The 18,884-nt window shown below is 57.6% G+C and overlaps 2 protein-coding genes across 3 annotated transcripts in view; one reads left to right on the top strand and one right to left on the bottom strand.

The window, feature by feature from the left end:
- Positions 1 to 6,360, top strand: part of ATP2A1 (ATPase sarcoplasmic/endoplasmic reticulum Ca2+ transporting 1) — a 15,677-nt gene extending 9,317 nt beyond the window's left edge. The window contains exons 11-23 of one of the 2 annotated variants that reach the window (XM_019754695.2): positions 202 to 304; positions 525 to 656; positions 2,170 to 2,292; positions 2,412 to 2,630; positions 3,395 to 3,730; positions 3,874 to 4,094; positions 4,190 to 4,392; positions 4,576 to 4,661; positions 4,764 to 4,897; positions 5,011 to 5,128; positions 5,249 to 5,366; positions 5,632 to 5,676; positions 6,079 to 6,360. In XM_019754695.2, the coding sequence (XP_019610254.1) occupies positions 202 to 304; positions 525 to 656; positions 2,170 to 2,292; positions 2,412 to 2,630; positions 3,395 to 3,730; positions 3,874 to 4,094; positions 4,190 to 4,392; positions 4,576 to 4,661; positions 4,764 to 4,897; positions 5,011 to 5,128; positions 5,249 to 5,366; positions 5,632 to 5,636 (1,798 nt within the window). In that variant the 3' untranslated portion in view covers positions 5,637 to 5,676; positions 6,079 to 6,360. The remainder of the gene's footprint in view (positions 1 to 201; positions 305 to 524; positions 657 to 2,169; positions 2,293 to 2,411; positions 2,631 to 3,394; positions 3,731 to 3,873; positions 4,095 to 4,189; positions 4,393 to 4,575; positions 4,662 to 4,763; positions 4,898 to 5,010; positions 5,129 to 5,248; positions 5,367 to 5,631; positions 5,677 to 6,078) is intronic. The other variant, XM_074322896.1, reaches the window with a different exon arrangement.
- Positions 6,317 to 18,884, bottom strand: RABEP2 (rabaptin, RAB GTPase binding effector protein 2). Its single transcript, XM_019754701.2, has 13 exons — positions 18,422 to 18,884; positions 17,730 to 17,939; positions 14,265 to 14,422; positions 11,940 to 12,050; positions 11,505 to 11,852; positions 10,573 to 10,668; positions 10,386 to 10,484; positions 9,010 to 9,153; positions 7,973 to 8,150; positions 7,823 to 7,834; positions 7,683 to 7,738; positions 7,331 to 7,447; positions 6,317 to 6,916 (listed from the first exon to the last, which is right to left on the bottom strand). Exons 1-13 carry the CDS (start codon positions 18,738 to 18,740, stop codon positions 6,815 to 6,817), a joined length of 1,950 nt encoding a protein of 649 aa, XP_019610260.2. The 5' UTR covers positions 18,741 to 18,884; the 3' UTR covers positions 6,317 to 6,814.

Here is an 18,884-nt window from a genome sequence, read left to right as displayed (position 1 = left end):
TCCCGGGGCCCTCCCGCTAGCGCTGTCCTCCTCTCTCTCTCTTCTTCCTTCCCTGACCTTGTTCTGTCTCCCACCTGGTCTCCACGGTGGTTGCCATCTCCCTGCCGGCCTCGCCGCTTTCCCCAGGCTGTCTCTGCATCTCATTCCCTATTCTTCTCGACTTGTCTCTTTCCCTGCCTTCTTCCCTTGCCCCGCTGCCAGCTTGAAGAACGATAAGCCAGTTCGAGCAGGGCAGTATGATGGGCTGGTGGAGCTGGCCACCATCTGTGCCCTCTGCAATGACTCGTCCTTGGACTTCAATGAGGTAACACTCCTGAAGCCATCCCTCCTTCCCCTTCCAACTGACTCCAAGTCCAGGCGTCCTCAACAGGTCGCAAGGAACGGGTCATGGGAATGGGGTCCCTTGTGCCATGTTCTCCTGGGTGTGAGAGGACGGGAGTGGCTTGCTCCCGTCCCCTTCTAGGTGGGAGCAAGGGGCCAGGAGCCCAGGGCACTTACTTCCTCTTGGTCCTCTGCCCTCTCAGGCCAAAGGTGTTTATGAGAAGGTCGGCGAGGCCACCGAGACGGCGCTCACAACCCTGGTAGAGAAGATGAACGTGTTCAACACTGACGTGAGGAGCCTCTCCAAGGTGGAGAGGGCCAACGCCTGCAACTCGGTGAGTCTGCTCCCGCCAACGGGCCTTCTTCACCCCACGTTGTTATGTGGGCCAATGCCTGCAACTCGGTGAGTCTGCTCCCGCCAACGGGCCTTCTTCACCCCACGTTGTTATGTGGGCCAGGACCCGGGAGCCTCAGGAAGCAGAGCCCCCCAACCACCACCACTGCCCAGGGCAGGGCCGGGCTTTGTGCCCCATGCTGGGACACCATCCAGGACGAGCAAATGGCCTCTTCACAGCGTTTCTTGGTCAGACTGACGTAGGGTCGACCTGCTGTCCCCAAATGTCCAGCGCTCTTTCCGCTGCTCAGCTCCAATATCCCTCGATGCATTTAAGATCACTTCCTCCTGCTGTGTCCCTAGTTGAAAGGGATGATACCGGACATGGAAACCACAAGGACCCATCCTTGGGCAGCGCCGACGCCCGCTGTTATCTCTTTGTCTTCAGAAGCACGCTTGTTTTGATCAGATCTTGAGACCTGACTCAGAATTTGGGAAAAGTGACTGCTGATATTCCCTTTGCCCAGACGAACAAGCCCGATCCTGTTTTTCTTGCTCCAGGTTCTTGCTGTGAATTTGTACTCAGTGTCTACACTGAATTCCTCCTGGGATGCTCTGTTCCCCACGTCACCCATTCTTATAGATGCAGGATGCTCGTTGCTGCTTAATTTGATAGGACAGAACTCATGAAAACAGCGTATCTATCGATAGATGTTTGATATCTATTTTAATCAGTCACGAATTTTTACAATCGAGACTATAAACATCAACTTCTTTATTTCATCTATTGTTATTTTTACTTATTTATTTTTTAAGGAGGGTGCAGCTCACAGTGGCCCATGCGGGGATCGAACTGGCAACCTTGGTGTTATTAGCACCGCGCTCTAACCAACTGAGCTAACTGGCCACCCCTGTTATTTTTATTTTTGTTGTATTTGATTTTGTGGAGAAATATTTGTGATGCTTTTGGTGAACAAGGCTCTCATTCATTTTTACGGAGCATTTATTATTGCACACGAGGCAGTAGGTCTGCCTGTCCAAAACACATCTCTAGAAGCGCACGTGGTTATTTGAATTTAAATGAAATGTGGGTACACGCTGCATTCTGCCACTTGCCACAGCCACGTTTCCCGGGTTCAGCAGCCACTGCTCAGCCCCACCATTTTGGACAGTTCCGATTAGAGAACATGCCATCATCACTGAATGTTCTCTTGGAAGATACCACACGACACATCTCGTTTCTGTTGTGCTTTAAACCAGACGCTGGAATTCTCTCCATTGGTGCAGGAGATGCTACATGTAGCTTGACTCAGCGTGGGGTCTGCTCGACGATGTCCAGATCCCTTTGTTATTTTTTTATTTCATTTTTTTGTCTTGTTTCTGTCCAGACCCTTTTGGACTATGTTTGCAGGGGGTCTGGGATGCCTCCCTCCCAGCACAATGTCTGTCCGTGTCATCCCTCTTTTCCCACCAGTCTCACGTAGGGCCCACCCTCCCGGTCTCCTCTCTCCCAGGTGATCCGTCAGCTGATGAAGAAGGAATGCACCCTGGAATTCTCCAGAGACAGAAAGTCCATGTCTGTGTACTGCTCCCCAGCCAAGTCCCGGGCTGCTGTCGGCAACAAGATGTTTGTCAAGGTCAGACGTCAGAGGATGCCCCAGCCGCCCTCTCCTTCTTCCTTCTGAACCCCTCTCCTCTCCCCACCCTCGCGCTGTGGCCTGGAAGGCACACACTCACCCCTGTCCTGGTCTCCTAGGGTGCCCCCGAGGGGGTCATCGATCGCTGTAACTACGTGCGAGTTGGCACCACCCGAGTACCCATGACGGGGCCAGTGAAGGAGAAGATTATGTCTGTGATCAAGGAGTGGGGCACTGGCCGGGACACCCTGCGCTGCCTGGCCCTGGCCACCCGGGACACCCCTCCGAAGCGAGAGGACATGCTCCTGGATGATTCTGCCAAGTTCGTGGATTACGAGGTGAGCAGACAGCAGGAAGCTGCCCATTGCTCCCAGGTCATCGCCCCCCCCCGCCCCGCCCCTTGTCATTTGTCACAGGTCCTAGAATCACAGGACATTAGAGTCTGAAAGGACCTGAGGGGCCATCTAGTGCCACTTTGCATGGGATCTGTGGACCTGTCTGCGATGCGGTGAGGCGCTCGCACCAGAATGAAAATCAGCTAGATCTTGAAGCATCTAGGTTCAGCTGACGTTTCCAGAGTGAGATTTTTGATGCCACAAAGCAGTGCCTCAACCTACATTCTGGCACAGGCTCCTTTTCTGGAAGTGGGATCACCCAATCCAGTCCCTGCATTTTAAGGAGGGTGCGGCTCACAGTGGCCCATGCAGGGATCGAACCAGCAACCTTGGTGTTATGAGCACCGCGCTCTAATCAACTCAACTAACCGGCCGCCCCAGTCCCTTCATTTTATAGAGGGGACACTGCGGCCCAACAGGTAACACAGATTTGCTCACAGTTGTCGACCAAGCGAGTGGTCCTTCTGAGAGTAGAAACCACCCTGCAAACTCCCAAGTCAAGTTCTTTCTGTGAGACATGGTCTGCGCCCAAGATGGGCCTGACACCGCCCAGCCTGCAGGGCCCTGTTTAGACAGGCCTTTCCTGCCCCTGAGCTTCAGAGGCCACGCTGAGGCTCCCCACCACCAGCAGCTCGCTGACCTTTGACCCCACTCCTGCTCAGCTCCTAGCCCCTCCTTGACCCTGCGACTCTGCTCTGGCCCCTCAGATGGACCTGACGTTCATTGGTGTGGTGGGCATGTTGGACCCGCCTCGCAAGGAGGTCACAGGCTCTATCCAGCTGTGCCGGGATGCCGGAATTCGTGTCATCATGATCACTGGGGACAACAAGGGCACAGCCATTGCCATCTGCCGACGAATTGGCATTTTTGGGGAGAATGAGGATGTGGCAGACCGCGCCTACACGGGCCGGGAGTTCGATGACCTGCCCCTGGGGGAGCAGCGGGAGGCCTGCCGTCGCGCCTGCTGCTTTGCCCGTGTGGAGCCCGCCCATAAGTCGAAGATTGTGGAGTATTTGCAGTCTTACGATGAGATCACAGCTATGGTGAGAAGACCAACAGGGCCACCCAGCCTGGGCCCGCGTGGCCTCTGGCATGGGGCAGTTGGCTTCTTGTCCACTGAGCTGGGGCCCCAGGGAGGGCGGGGCTGAGTGGGAGGGGCCGGGTCCCAGCTTCTCTGTCCCCTCAGACAGGCGATGGTGTCAACGATGCCCCCGCTCTGAAGAAAGCCGAGATTGGCATTGCCATGGGTTCAGGCACAGCCGTGGCCAAGACGGCCTCCGAGATGGTGCTGGCGGATGACAACTTCTCCACCATCGTGGCTGCGGTGGAGGAGGGCCGGGCCATCTACAACAACATGAAGCAGTTCATCCGCTACCTCATCTCCTCCAACGTGGGCGAGGTGGTCTGGTGAGCAGCCAGGGCGGGCACCCAGGGGCCCGGGCGGGATGGGGGTGAGCCCGGGGCCGGGTGCAGGGCCGACACGTGACCACCTCCTTCTGCAGCATCTTCCTGACGGCCGCCCTCGGGCTACCTGAGGCTCTGATCCCTGTGCAGCTGCTGTGGGTCAATTTGGTGACTGATGGGCTCCCGGCCACAGCTCTGGGCTTCAACCCCCCTGACCTGGACATCATGGACCGGCCCCCCCGGAGCCCCAAGGAGCCCCTCATCAGTGGCTGGCTCTTCTTCCGCTACATGGCGATTGGGGGTGAGCAGAATGGGACCTACGTTCCTTCCCAACCCCCGGGATGCACCCCCTCTCTGGGACACCAGCCCCCCAGGGTGGCTTTACCGTTCCTTTCCCTCACCAGCTGTTCATGGCCCTAAGGCCCGCTCGATGCCCCCCATATCCCCAGCCCTGCCCCCCTGACTCCCATTGTCTCTACCACAGGCTACGTGGGTGCAGCGACTGTGGGAGCAGCTGCCTGGTGGTTCCTGTACGCGGAGGACGGGCCCCACGTCAGCTACAACCAGCTGGTAGGGGAGGAGGAGGAAGAGGAGGAGGGGTGAGGAGGGGCGGGAGGCAGGAGGCCAGCGGGAGGTTTCCTGGGATCCAGCGCCTCCCCCCTCCCCCTGCAGACTCACTTCATGCAGTGCACGGAAGACAACCCCGACTTTGAGGGTGTGGAGTGTGAGATTTTTGAGGCGCCCGAGCCCATGACCATGGCCTTGTCCGTGCTGGTCACCATCGAGATGTGTAATGCGCTCAACAGGTGGGGTCTGCCCCCCCCCCGCTCCCCCCCCCCCCCCCCCCCCGCCTCCTCGCCCTCACCGCTCTTTCTCCTTGTGTCTCCCACCCTCGCCTCCGCCGGCGGCCTCCCTGCAGCCTGTCTGAGAACCAGTCCCTCGTCCGGATGCCGCCCTGGGTGAACATCTGGCTGCTGGGCTCCATCTGCCTCTCCATGTCCCTCCACTTCCTCATCCTCTACGTGGACCCTCTGCCGGTGAGCGCCCTGTTCCCGCCCCTCGCAGCGCCGCCTCCAACCAGAGGCGCGGACGAAGGGAGGGTGGGGCCGGGCCGGCCCCGGGGCACCTGTCCTCACGCCTCGGGCCGCCCCTTCCAGATGATCTTCAAGCTCCGGGCCCTGGACGTCACCCAGTGGCTCATGGTTCTCAAGATCTCGTTGCCAGTCATCGGGCTCGACGAACTGCTCAAGTTCGTGGCTCGGAACTACCTGGAGGGTAAGGCTCCCGCGGTCCTGGGCCGTGTCAGCCCCGGGCCCAGAGCACAGCCCCGCCCCCCGCGCTGCGCGGCGAAGGCGCCCGCCCCACCCTCTTCCTTTTCAGGCGGGTGTGTCTTCTGGGTCCTGGCAGGACCGCTGTCAGCCAGGGAGATGCCACCGGGCCGTTCCTCCCCGCCCCACCCCTGGTGCAGACACGCTCCCTGGCCCCCACGCCCACCTCCCTCCTTCAGTAACCGCTGTCTCTCTGTCCTCTCTGGCCATAGGATAACCCGTTTCCCCCTCCTCCATCTCTTTGAACCGTGTCACAGGTATCACTCCCCCTTCTTGCCCTCGCCCCCAGCTGCTGTGCCCCCCACCTGACCCCTCTCCCCCTCGGGTGGCACCCGAGGTCACTTGCGCTCGCAGCTCCACCTGGAGCCACTGCTGCCACTGCCACAGCCGCGCTTCCAAGCTGGGGGAGGGCCGCTGCCCTGGCCTCTGGGCACCACCGTCTGCTGGGCTGCGCTGCGCTGCGTTGCGCTGGCTGGCGCTGCGCTCTCTGCCGCTGGGGCGCAGTGGTTGGGAGGAGTGGGGTCTGGGGACACAGGTGAGTATGGGGGGGCTGGTGCGACCCTCCAGGTGAGTCGGTGGGGACAGGGACAGGGAGCCTGGGAGGGGCTCTTCCTCTCCTGCCCTGCCCCTGGCTTCACCCCTTCCCTCTCTCCTTCCAGATCCGGAAGATGAAAGAAGGAAGTAACCAGCCCTTCTGCCCTTCTTCCCCACCCTGATAGCGATGCATCTTCAGCCAGAGCTGTGGCACAGACCCCATGTTCCCGCCCCTTGACAGTCTTCTGTTTATAAACACAATGTCCCCTTCCCTCTTCATTCCCCCTCCAACCCACCCTCTCTGTCACCCTTGTAAACCCCCCTCCCCGACCCCCTGGGGCTTGCAGGGGCAAGGCGACCACCTGAGCTGAGCTGCTTATTTATTGAAAATAAATGACAGAAAAGTCTGGCCTTGTCTCCACGCCCGTCGTGGGGCCCCTGGGGACAAGCACGTTAGTGTCACGCAGCCCAGAAAGCAGTCGCCTCTCCAGGGCACGCATGTGGAGGGAGCCCCCAGCCACCCCGCACAGCTAGGCGGTGCCCCTGGGAAGAGGACAGGGGACGGGCTAGGGGGTTGGGACCCAGGAGGCAGCATAGCAGCCAGAAAGCCACAGGGCTGAGCCTGCACCTTTGGTTCCAGGAGGGAGTTGGGACCTTCACCCAGTGTCGTCCTTGGGAGCAGGAGGCCCGGCCAGTCTTAGGAGGAGTCCTTGGGGGGGGCAGGGTAGTGGTGGCCCTGTCCCCTGGACCCCAGACTTGGAGAGGGAGAAGACTCCATCCTGAGACCCCCCCCAAAGCCTAGGCCTCATGGCTCTGCAGTGGAGAAAGGCAGTCTCCCCAGGGTGGGTGGGCCCTGGCCCCTCAGGTGTCCTTGATGTCCCTGACGTCCCTCAAGGGCGCGTCGTCCAGGATACTGCGCACCTGCTCCAGACTCTCTGCCTGGCGGACCCGCTCCAGGCGCACCTGTGGAGTCCAGGGAGGGAGGCAGAGGGTGCTTGGTGGGGAAATGCGGCCCCTCCCCTGGCCAGCCCTTGAAGGAGCAAGGGCCCAGGGCCAGTGTCCCCAGGGGCCCTGCATCCCCCAACCATGGTGAAACCAGGTTCGAGGGAAGAAATGGTCCTAAGGGGACAGCCTGAGGAAGCGTGGGGTGAGGTGTGTGCAGCCGACACAGTGAGCATGCCCACGTGCCAGGCCCTGGGCGAGGGGCTTCCCATGACCGACACACGAGAGCTGGAACGTTTTTGAGCAGCAGCTCAGAGGAAAGGACCATGCGGCCCCCAAAGGAGGAAGGCTCCCCTAGCTGGGGGACTGCCCTTGCACGCCCCAGGACAAGTCACATGGAATCCTGGCAGCCTGGTGGGAGGGGACATGCCATACCTGCAGGGCCTGGGACAGCCGAACGAAATCCCTCTGCACCTGCTCACTGGTCTCCAGCTCAGCCTGCAGCCGCACCACTTTTGCCTTCTGTTCTGAGAGGAGGTCTGTGAGCTGGGCCTGGGGGGATAGAACGCAGGCTCGGGTCTTGGGTCAGATGGCAGCATGTGTGGCTGAAGGGAAGGGCAGCCCCTCCACAGCAGCCCTGACTTGGCCTCCTCTGTGGGGCCCGAGCCTGGGGGCTGCCTCAAGGCCACCTGGCTGAGGCAGACACAAAGGGCCGGGGGCTGGTTAGGCTGTCGCCCACGTGCCGCCCCTCCCATGTCATCCCCATGGGGCCTGACTTCTGCCTCACCTTGCTCTGGGCCTGCTGGACCCGCTCCATCTCTGTCCTCAGGCTGCACAGGGAGGCTAGAAGTCGGGCAGGGCAAGAGGTCAGGCCCTTGTCTTCCCTCCTCCTGCCCCAGCCCCCACCCCGCTCCAGCCCATACTCACCCTCTAACACCTCTGTGTGGAAAGGAAAGAAGGGAGGTTAAGGTTTGTTGTCGCACTGTGTCCCCTCCCCTGCTGGCGCCCAGGTGGTGCCCTGGGGGAGCTCGTCCTCCCCAGGCATCGGGGCCAGGGTGGCTCCTCCCCTCCTCTCACCTGTCTCCTCCCGTTGTCCCCTAAGCTGCCCCTCTAGGCTGGCCCTTGTCGCCGTCTCCTCCTCCAACGCCTCCCGCAGGGTCACGATCTCAATCCGAAGGCGCTCGGCCTCATGCTCCCGGGCCTGCTGATGGGCCCGCGCCTCCTGCCGCGTGCGGTGCACCAGCTGCTGTAACTCCTGGGAAGGATACAAGTCACCTGGGCGTGGGAGGGGCCACAGGGCCACCTGCTAGATGGGGGGGGCTGTGGGGAGGGGGGGAGGGAGGAAAGAAGCTGTTAACAGGGGACACAACCCAAATACAGTCGTGGGGAGAGCGAACGAGGACACCGGTCCAGCAGGGACAGGGTGACAGCAGGCAGCGCCCCGCCCCTGCCCCACCCCCACCACGGAATGGTGCAAAGCCCCAGGTTTCCTAGCGCAAGACACCCTTTCATAAAGCTCAGAAACAACTGAAGTCAGCCCTCCATTGTTTAGCCAGACACATACATGTAATAAAACACGGTACCAGAAAAGAGCAAGGGGATGGTCAAGTTCAGGCCGGCGGAAACAGAACCAAGGAGAATGGGGGGCACAGAAGGAGATGTAAGTGGTATTCTCAGGGTGGGCAAGGGTTCCAGGGGATCTTCCTATTTTTAATAAATTAATTTACTAATAAATTATATCATTAATAAATTCAATCAACAAAAGCCATGCACACACCCCTGATGAGAGCTGGTTATGAGCCAAAGACGATAATCACTTCAGTTTGGTGGGGCTCGTGTCACTTAAAAATAAACCAAATCCCTGCTGCCTTCATATCAGGCATTCTGTTAACTCATTGTCCATTCACGCCAATGCTGAGGAGGTGTGGGCCCATTTTTCAGATGAGGAAGCTGAGCCTTAGAAAAGCCAAGTGAGTTGGCCAAGGTGACGACACAGCTAACATGTGACAGCCTGGATCTGTCCCCGTCCCATGGTCCCAGGCCAGTGCCGTGCTGTGCGTGGAGAAGAGCCGCCAGGGCGGCCCCCAGGCTCTCAGTGCCCACGCTCTCCTTACCGTGATCGAGCTGGGCAGTGACTCCTCCTGCTCCAGAACCCAGGGGGCTGGAGAGGGCGGCTGCTCGGCCCGGAGCCCTTGGTTTTCCTCAGTCAGCCGCTTTACCTCGTGGCTCAGGCACTTGTGGGAGGTGGCGAGCTCTGCCTGGGGATGAACAGTTAGTATGAAGCGATGAGGGGGGGCAAGATGTCCCCTGTCCCCTGTGGGGCCAAACCCTGAATCTTCCTCCAGGCATTGCTCCCAGCCAGAGAGTCCGTGCATTCCCCCCCCCCTTCTGAGAAAGGAAGGAAGAGCCTTTATTACACATCTGTGCCCCCCAGCTGTTTACACACCTTCCTCAATGATATGGAAGTCACACAGTGGCAGCCACAGGCCACGCCAGGTGTTTTATTTGGTCCATATCTTTTTTAAAACCTAAAATTCGTTGTTAACTGAAAACTGGGAGACTATACACAAATATCCAGACTTTTGGCTTCTCTTGACAAATCCGAAAACCTGGCAGCATTGAGCTTGCCTTCTCAAAAGGCTGCAGTCAGCGGTCAGCGGCCAGAAGAGGGGGGAGCCACCCCTGTGCATGGTGTCCCGGTGTCCCGGGTTCCCTCGCTGCTCCTTCCTGCCTCACACCTGTGTCCGTTCAATCATTGACATCTCCCGTCTGGTCTTGGGGAGTCTCTGATTTTGCAATCCCTGCTCTTAATTCTCATGACTCTGCAAGCGAGGGCCCATTATCTCCATTTCAAGAGGCAGGGGTAAGGCTCCCAGCTTGTGGATGAGGTCAAGATTACAGAGCAGGCCGGCCCGGTGGCTCAGGCGGTTGGAGCGCCATGCCCCCCTAAATGCCAAGGTCACCGGTTTGATTCCCACATGGGCGTGAGCTGCGCCCTCTACAGCTAATATTGTAAACAACAGCTCCCCTTGGAGCTGGGCTGCCAAGTGAGGCCATGAGCGGCGGGTGACCAGTGAGTGGCCAGCAGCCATCGTGAGTGGCTGGCAGCTGGCGAGAGCTGCCGTGAGCTGTTGTGAGCAGCTGACCAACGACCGGCGACCAGTGCAAGGCTCATAATACCAGCATGGGCCAGGGAGCTGTGTCCTACACAACTAGACAGAAACAACAGCTTGGGGGCGGGGAAGGCAGAAGAAGGGGGAAACAAAACAAAGATTCCAGAGCAGATGCATAATGGGTTCCGTCTGGCACAGCTCCTGCTCCGGCCACAGGGCCAGGTACCCTAGAAACCCTTTTACCCATCTGACACCAGCTCCAGGTGCAGCCCGAGCAGCTGGGGGCGGGACAGGTGCCTCAAGCTTACACGTGTCCCCGCCGCCAACCAATTCCCATCACATGCCTTTCCTTCCTGCTCCAAGCCCCAAGCCCTCACCATCTGCAACTGAACCCGCTCCTGGGCCTGGCTCACAGTTCCCTGCAGGGTCCGTAGCAGCTGCTCTGAGTTCTGGACCTGGGCCAGGAGCACCTGCATCTGTGGGGACAGGAGGGCAGGGCTGAAGTCGGGACCCAGAGGCAGGCGGCCAAAGGCTCTGCGGGGCTGAGGCAGAGGCTGCACCCACCTGCTTGGCGCAGTCCTCGTTGCTTCGTCGCAGGCCCTCTTGCAGCTCATCCCGCTCACGGCTGATGCTCTCCAGGTCCTTCTGCAGCTGCCGCCCCTGCCAGACCCCGGCCTCAGTGTCACCCTCCAGGGCAGGACGCCCTTCTCACCATGCCTCTGACACGTCAGCGGGGGGTGCCATCATCCACACAGCTGCTCGAGCCAAAGGCCCAGGTACTGGTCCTGACTCTTCTGTTTCCACTCCCCACGTCCCACCCAGGGGCGGGCCCTGCCAGTCGGCTTCCAAAGGGCATTCCAAAGCTACCCACTTGTCTCCATCTCTGCTGCCACTTCTGGCCCGCCACGACCTTCCTCTAAACGATGTCAGCAGCTCCCAGCTGGCCACCAGCTTCTGCTGCCCCTGCCCCCACTCCTCCAGAGGCCCAAGAGGTCTGTTAAAAGCCTCAAGTGAGCAGGCCTCTCCCTCAGAGGCTTCCCACTGCTCCCGTCTGAAATGCCAAGTTCACGGCACTGGGCTGGCCTCCTGCGGACCCTGCCCTCGTTCCTGATGTCATCTCTCCTCCTCTCCGTGGCCTTCCTATGCCGCAGACACACCATGGTCTGGCCATCCCCAGGGCCTTTGAACTTGCAGTTCCTTCTGCCCCCAAATCTTTGAAGAATGCCTCTGTCACCGTCCAGGTTAGTCTCTGGCACTGCCGGTCTCTACCCCGTGACCCTATTTGTTTGTTCTGGGACACTGACGTCCTCATGTGCCCATGTGCGTGTGTGGGTCTGGCTCCCTCCTGAGGAGGAAGCACTGAGAGGGAAGGAGTTTTCTCACTGTGGGATCCCAGCTCGCGCTCGGGTGGGGACATAGCAGGTGCTCAGTAGTGTCTGGTGAAGGGACAGATGGGTGCCCAGGCGTAGACTGGTCACTCCACCCACCGCACTCACCTCCACCTGCAGCTGCTCCCACTGGGTGTCGGGAACAAGCTGGTAACCAGGAGGGGGCAGGTAGATGCCCTCAGGGACCAGGGTCCCCGTGGACAGCAGAGAGGCTGTCTCTTCCTGCTCAGGGCTCAGGCCCTGGCGGCTGCGGGGTATGGAGGTGCTGCTGCCGGCCCCACCAAGGGAGAAGGAGGAGATGGAGGCGCTGTCGTCACAGTTGTGGGCAAATGCCTCGGCCGCCGCACCCCCGTCTCCACTCAGCTCCTCCAGAGGCTCCAGTGGGGGAGACGAGTCCCGGGAGAGAGACAGCAACTCTGCGGAGCCGTGCAGGGAAGGAGGGTGCCGGGGACGTCTCTAAGGAAGGGGGGCAGGGAAGAGGCTGGGGGGCCAGGGTCTTGCAGCGCCCCTTTCCCCCTGGGTGGTCCCTGGCTGCTCCCTTACCTGGATCTCTTGGATCAGCTCTTCCGCCCTCAGCAGTTTCGTCTTCAGCTCCTCTATTTCCTGCTCCATGGGCAGCACGATCTCTCGAAGCTTCTCCGAGTCCTCATGGGCCTGAAGGAGGGAGGGGTTGGGCAGTGACAGAACCCCTCCTGAGTGCAGGCCCCCACGGCTTTCTCTAGGTACATTAGCTCTTCTAGTCCCTCCCAAGACGGCACAGAGCACCCCCATTTTAGAGACAAGAACAGAGGCTGTGGGAGCTCCAGGACCTGCCCCAGGTCACATGGTAGGTAAAGGGGCCAGAGTCACAACTATCTTCCCATTGCCCACCTGCTCACCATACTTTTCTTCCCCAACATCCATTTCTTTCTGTTTTCATAGAACCTAACATTTTTAGTTGGGTATATGGCCTAAATTCTAGAATACCAGCTGGCTGCGTTTCTCAGCTTCCCCGTAACTCAGCACGGCCATATGACTAAGTCCTAGGTAATGACATGTGCAACTTCCAGGACAACTCCTTCAAGAGAGAAGGTGTGCTTTTGTTTCCTCCTTTCTTCGCTAGGATGTGGATGTGATGGCTGGCACTCAAGCAGTCATCTGGGATGATGAGGCAGTAAGCTACCTATGGCAAAACAGCAATACAGGAGGAGCCCGAGTTCCTAATGACTTTTTTTATTTTTATTTTATTTTATTTTTTAAAGGAGGACACAGCTCACAGTGGCCCATGTGGGGATCGAACTGGCCACCTTGGTGTTATCAGCACCATGCTTTAACCAACTTAGCTAACCGGCCATTCCCCTCCACCTTTTTTTTTTTATGAGTTTATTTGAGCCAAACTGACAATATATGCTGGGGAGCAAGATCTCAAATGCTCCTGAGAACAACCGTTTTGCGGCTTCCCTAATGATGTGTGGAGCTGACCTATCACTCATGGAAACATCTATCTCTGAACTTGAAGAAAAATAAACCTGTATCTCATTGACGCCACTGTTGACTTGGGTGACACTCCCGTCACCACCGTATCGCTATTTCGTCTCAGTCTCTTTTGAGGCTTAGGATCTTGCTGATCTTGTACAGGCAACAGTATCTGGACGTGTCCACTCGGATATCGCACAGGCACCTCTATCCTAGTAGAGCCAAATCTGAACCAACTCGCCACGCCATTTCTCCTCCCCCGAGTGCTAAGTTGGCAAGAATGGTCCTGCTATCCACCCTGTTCGTCAAAGCAGAAAACTGCCAATCACCCATCCTCTTCCAATCCATGCCACTTCTATTTTGTGAATCCCTAAAAACCTGTCTCAAACAAGCTCTTTCTAACCCTCCAAATCTCGTAAGTGAACCATTGCAACAGGCAGGGGAAGCCTGGGCGGCCCCAACAAAACACTCTGGATCTCATCTGAAGCCCTGGAGCCCAAGCTTTGCAGACGCCCAGGCCGTGGATGGGCGATGGCTGAATGCAGGCGCTGGGTCAGGAAGGGACCTGCCTGATTCTAGACCTGCTGCTCCTTCCTCTGCCCCAGGTGGCTTTCATTTAGCAGAGCCCTCGCTTTCACCGCCCTGGTGAACTGCTCCTGGAGGAATACTGATGCAAGCAGCAGCCTGTGCTGGGAAGCGGTGGGTTGGATGCCTTCCTTTCTCGAGCTCCTGTTTGGATCTTTGCCTTTCTAACCAGGTGATTTAGTCCATCTCTTTGCGCCTCTGTTTCCTCGTGCATAAAGTGAGGAGAGTAGATTCCTCACAGGGCTGCTGTGAGGACCAAGTGAGGTAACTACAGAAACTTGCTTTGAAAGATGAAGAGCTTGGTAATATGTGCTTCCTACTACTTTTAATCACACCAATAAAGGAGGTGATGTAGAGACCAAGGACAAAAAACTGAGAACCAGACTGCCTAGATTTTTAAGTCCCAAATCTCCTTTTCATGTTCATAAGCCGGGGAGAATTACTGACCTTCTCTGAGCCTCATCTTACTCATCTGTGAAATGGACTGGATGGACCTTACTTTCAGGGGAAAGGCTGGGGCGCCTCCGTTGTTATCAGTTACCTAGAGCGTGAGAGGCGTCCCCAAGTGTCAGCTCCGTTTCCCTTGCATGACGGCCCTTAATTTTGAAGGTAAATGAACCCAGCCAAGCCACTAGTAAGCGACACGCCAGCATCTTGCTAAGTGTGGAGCTAGCAGGTGCTACACCTGGAATGATGACTGGGTGCCCTGCTCCCAGGGATAATGGGGTGGCACCCCCACAACCCCCCTGCCCCACAGTCACCTTTGGCTGCCTCAACACCTTTCCAAACCCCAGGGTGGGGGTGGGGGGAGGCCATTCCAACCCCAACCTTTTCCATCTGCTTCTCCAAGGAATCCAGGGGGTGAGCCCGGGACAGCAGCTGCTTTAGGCGGCCCAGCTCCCGCTCCTTCTCTTCCAAGTCCTGTTGCTGCTGTTGCCGCTCCTGCTTCAGAGACGTGAGCTGGGCTTCGTAGCTGCTGATGGAGTCTGGTGGGGCAGGAAGGGCAGGGGGGGTCAGCGCACTGGCCCCCTCTGTGGGCGAGTGGGGGCTCTCCATCACTGACGTGCTTGCTCTATGAGACCATTACTATAACAATTAAGAGAGTGGGCTTAGTGGCGAGATGGCCCTGGGTGATCAATAAGCCTCTCGTCTGTGTCCCCAGCTGCAAAATGGGGACACTAACAAGTACCCCACTGGGCTGTTACAGGATCCAAAGAGATCACGTCTGGGTGTTCAACCCTACTCCTGGTACATAATAATGGTGAAGATATGTTATCTATTCCTATTAATATATACCCATAACAATCAATATCTAGTAACAGTAGTAAGTACTTATTTTTTATTTGCATAGTTATTTATTTTAGCACATACTGACATTAAAGGTTCTGCCGAATCCAAGCAGTCCAGCCAATGGCCAGGAGCACAACTTTATCAGGTAAACACACAAGATGAGAAAAGAGTTTCAGCCATTGTTGAACAAAGCTGGAATGACTCCTAAAAGACAACTGGTCTGTTTCATCACTGCTGTGTATAATTTACCTCTCAGTAGAAAGGCTAAACAATTTTAAGTGCCACAGGTTTTAAGGATTCTGCAGAACAAAAAAAAATCCTTCAGTTTAGAACCCACAAAAGCTTGTGTATTTTGATTAAGGTAGTTTTTTATTACATGGTGTGAACTAAGTTATTGCTTACACAAATTTGTAATATACCCTGTTTAAAAAAAAAAAAAAGAGGTACAGTTTCTGCTACCGGACTGCTTGGGTTCAAATCTTCTGCTGCTTTCTAGCTGTATGACGTTGGGCAAGTTAACTAACCACTCTGGGCCTCAGCGCTTCCTCTGTAAAATGGAGATGGAAAATAGTTCCCATGTCACAGAGATTGCTATGGAGGGTCAACACTTGTAAAGCATTTAGCTCGGTGCCTGGCATATAGTACGTGCTCAATAAATGTTAGCCAGCATTCTTATCATTATTGTTATGATGATGATTTAGGACAGTTTCTTTTATAGGGACAGGACGTTTCCTTTAAAATACATGTACGTTCAGTTTTAAAAAGTGGATATATTTAAAGAACAAATATTAAGTAGCTGTGGGGACAGAGCCAGGAGTACAGTTTCTAGACTCTCGGCTTCATGTGGAAAGGTGCTGGCTCGGGTAGTAAATGGCCATCAACTGTGATTGGATGGCCATCAGCTGTGGCTATTTGGCTGTCAGCTGTAACCAGTGAGCCGTTGGCCACTAATATAACTGCCGTGGCTACGCTAGCAGCGGATGGTGGCTGAGCTAGCAAGCGCGGATTAGCAAGTGGCTCCGTGGGTGTTCCTTTTTGGCCTCACCATGTCCTGCGTTCTTATGTGGGGAGCAGGACCAGAGATCCCACATAGCACCCTGCATGACACATGGCGCAGCAAGCAGGGTACGGTGCCGGCCAAAGCTCTCCGAAGGGCGGTGGAGTAGTTTGTGCGTATGAACACTCAGTCTCAGGAAGACCAGGAGGAGCAGCTGCTGGAGAGCTGGACCCCTGTGGAGGGGTGGGAAGACGTGGATGGTTCTCCAACCAGCATAGGCCAGGGAAAGCAAAGGTCGTTGGGGCCTTGTGGGCTGGGAAATGCCTGCTGAGGCAGCCCGGATGCGGGACTTGTAGTCCCAGGAGGAAACGCTTGCAAAGTCCTCCATGGAAAATGAGGGTGAGGTCAAAGTCATCCCTCACCCCCAGGTTGGGGAGGACTTGGAGCCCTCGCCCTGCGGAGAGGGCACACGTTGTGGGGCCAGAGCACAGCCCTGGCGAATGACTGTGGACTATGGGGAACTGCCTTCCATCCCCGATTTGATGGACCACTTGACTGATTGCTTGGGAACATACCACCATGCAGTGGAACTGGTGGATGTTTGCTTCCTGTGTCTCGACCCGCCGCCATTGAGAATATGTAAGCACCTTGGCTGTGAGCCACTATTGTTCCAGCATGGTACCCTGAGAAACCCTGGCTGTGCCCAGGAAGTCCGGCTGTGCCCAGAGAGAGTAGCGGTGCCCTGAGAGGCTGTGGCTGAGCCCAGGAAGTCTGGCTGTGCCCAGAGAGAGTGGCAGTGCCCTGAGAGGCCTTGGCTGTGCCCAGGTAGACTGGTAGTACCCTAAGAAGCCCAGGAAGTCTGGCTGTGCCCAGGACTGGTGGTGTCCTGAGAAACCCTGGCTGTGCCCAGAGAGCCTGGCTGTGTCCAGGATATTGCATTCACCTCCAGGCTCCTCGCACAGGGCCCCTCACAGAAGACGCTTGTCACGTAGATTGTGAGGCGAGACCCTGTAGAGGTGCAGTGTGGGGACAAAACCAGGAGTGCAGTTTCCAGGCTCTTGCCCTCACGTGGAAAGGTGCTCACTCGGGTAGTAAATGGCCATCAACTGTGATCAGATGGCCATCAGCTGTGGCTATTTGGCCGTCAGCGGTAACAGTGAGCCATTGGTCACTAATATAACTGCCGTGGCTATGTCAGCAGCAGATGGTGACTGAGCTAGCAAGCACAGATTACAGTTAGCAAGTGGGGTTGGTTGGCAGGCAGAGAAGTGGACGGTGGATTGCAGATCGTGTGGATCCTGCTTCCTGTGTCTCCAACCCAGCCACCAGCGAGAATATAGTGGTGTGACTCCCCTACCTATGGCTCTGTGGGTGTTCCTTTTTGGCCTCACCATGTCCTGCGTTCTTATGGGGGGAGCGGGAGCTAAGACCCCGCATGACACCCCGCATAACTCCCTGCATGACAGTAGCTAACAGGGTAAGTCATACGAGGAGACAACCCCGTTGTACAGGGGGCGTGTGGATGCCTGAAATGTGACAATACGGCCTCAGAGAAGTCTAGAGCCAGGAGTAGTTGTGATCAAAGGAAATGACATGGTGGGATGGGCATTTTAGGAAGTTTACTCTGGAGGCCAATGTCAAGGCCAGATTGTAGAGGTAGACCTGTGAGAAGGCTGTGGCAACCGTCCAGGATTGTTGCTGTGATCGTCACTACAGCAGGGGCAGTGGAAGCAGAGCGGTGGGACAGGACTGGAAGCTATTTCAGAGACTCTGGCCTCTGACCGGAGGACAAGGGGGAAATAGGAAAAGAAGCTGGGGGATCTGGGGCCCTAAGGGGTGGTGATACACCCCAAGTACATACAGAGGGAGGGAAGGAAGTCAGTGCATGTGGGGGTAGGGGTGCGCTGCTACCTACCCCATAGCTTATCTGTCCCCCTGACCCTTTTCTGGTCATGCACTAGTGCTTATGGGGCTCATGGGGAGGCTAGAAAGAGACCCTGCCTCACCTTTCAGGATGGCCTGCAGCGAGGCCACCTCCTCTTGGCATTGCCGTTGCACTGCAGCCACAGCCTCAGCCTTCGTGCTCTCGCTCACCTCCGCCACAGCCTTCATGGTCTCCATTTCTGCCAGGGCGCCTGCTAGCTCAGCCCGAAGTCGGCCGAGCTCCCCTGACTCAGCTTCAACCTTTGCTTCATCCTGGGGCTGGGGATCCAGCACTGTGGGGGACAGGGATCAGCCTCTCTTCCCATCATCCTGGGATCCACAATCACTCAGGCCACCAAATCCGAAAGTCCTGAAACCTAGTAGTACTGAGCCTCGGTCCACGCCCGGTCCCCTAGCCCCGCCGCTCACCTGGCCCCGCCCCTTCCCCGCCTCCTTGTCGCCTAGCTCTGCCCTGTTGACAATAGCCCCGCCTCTTCCCAGTCCCTCTGTTCACCCCACCCTTTTCTGACACAACCCCTCCGGTCCAATGACCCCGCCCCTTGCCCACAAGGCCACGCCCCTTCTTCACTGGGCTCCACCTCTCACCTGCCCTACCCCTCCACCGGCGACTCCAGGCCCCGCCCCCTCCTACCCGGCGGCGTGGCCCCGCCCCTTTCTCCAGTCGCTCCTCACCAGCCCCCATCCGCAGGCTGCTGAGCTCGGCCCCGCCTCCGGCTTCACCGCCCCTCGCGTGCACGGACGCGCCTTCACGTACCAGCCCCCGGCCGCAGTCGTCGGCCATCCTCGCCCGCGGCCGCCGGCGCAGCTGCCGCCATCGCCTCTGCGCAAACGGCGGGGTACCGCACTCCTTGGTGACGGCGCTCACCGCTTCCGGGTCCTCTCGGCTGTTTCCGGATCCGCTCGGCTGTTTCCGGATCAGCCCGGCCCGAGGCCGGAGGCCGGAGTTGGGGCAGGATTGCCGAGTCTCGGCCGAAGATTTCCGAATCCACGCACCAGGCCCCGCCTTCCCCGCCTTCTTTCCTGCCTAGCGCTGTTCGAGGATACCAGTCCTTCAAACCCCGAAGTTCTTTCATCAAAGGCTTGCTGGCGTCTCCACGTGACCTTGGAATTACCCTCCTCCGGGGCGCCCGCCGGCCTCGGTAGAAGGAGGGCGAAGCTGTTGCGGTTTCTCCCGAGACCCGGAGCCGGCCCCTTGCTCGGCCCCTGGCCGCCCTTCC

Source organism: Rhinolophus sinicus, linkage group LG18, assembly GCF_036562045.2.
Source record: "Rhinolophus sinicus isolate RSC01 linkage group LG18, ASM3656204v1, whole genome shotgun sequence".
Lineage (NCBI taxonomy): Eukaryota > Metazoa > Chordata > Mammalia > Chiroptera > Rhinolophidae > Rhinolophus > Rhinolophus sinicus.
Note: the sequence above shows the minus strand (reverse complement) of the source record. Positions and strands in the feature narration are given on the sequence as shown.

Coding starts and splice junctions, on each gene's coding strand:
- RABEP2 (XM_019754701.2), bottom strand. CDS start 18,740: ATGAAAGAACTTCGGGGTTTGAAGGACTGGTATCCTCGAACAGCGCTA. Junction 9,154..10,385: donor AGCGGGTTCAGTTGCAGATG/GTGAGGGCTTGG, acceptor GTTCATCCCCAG/GCAGAGCTCGCCACCTCCCA. Junction 7,448..7,682: donor TCCAGCAGGCCCAGAGCAAG/GTGAGGCAGAAG, acceptor CTATCCCCCCAG/GCCCAGCTCACAGACCTCCT.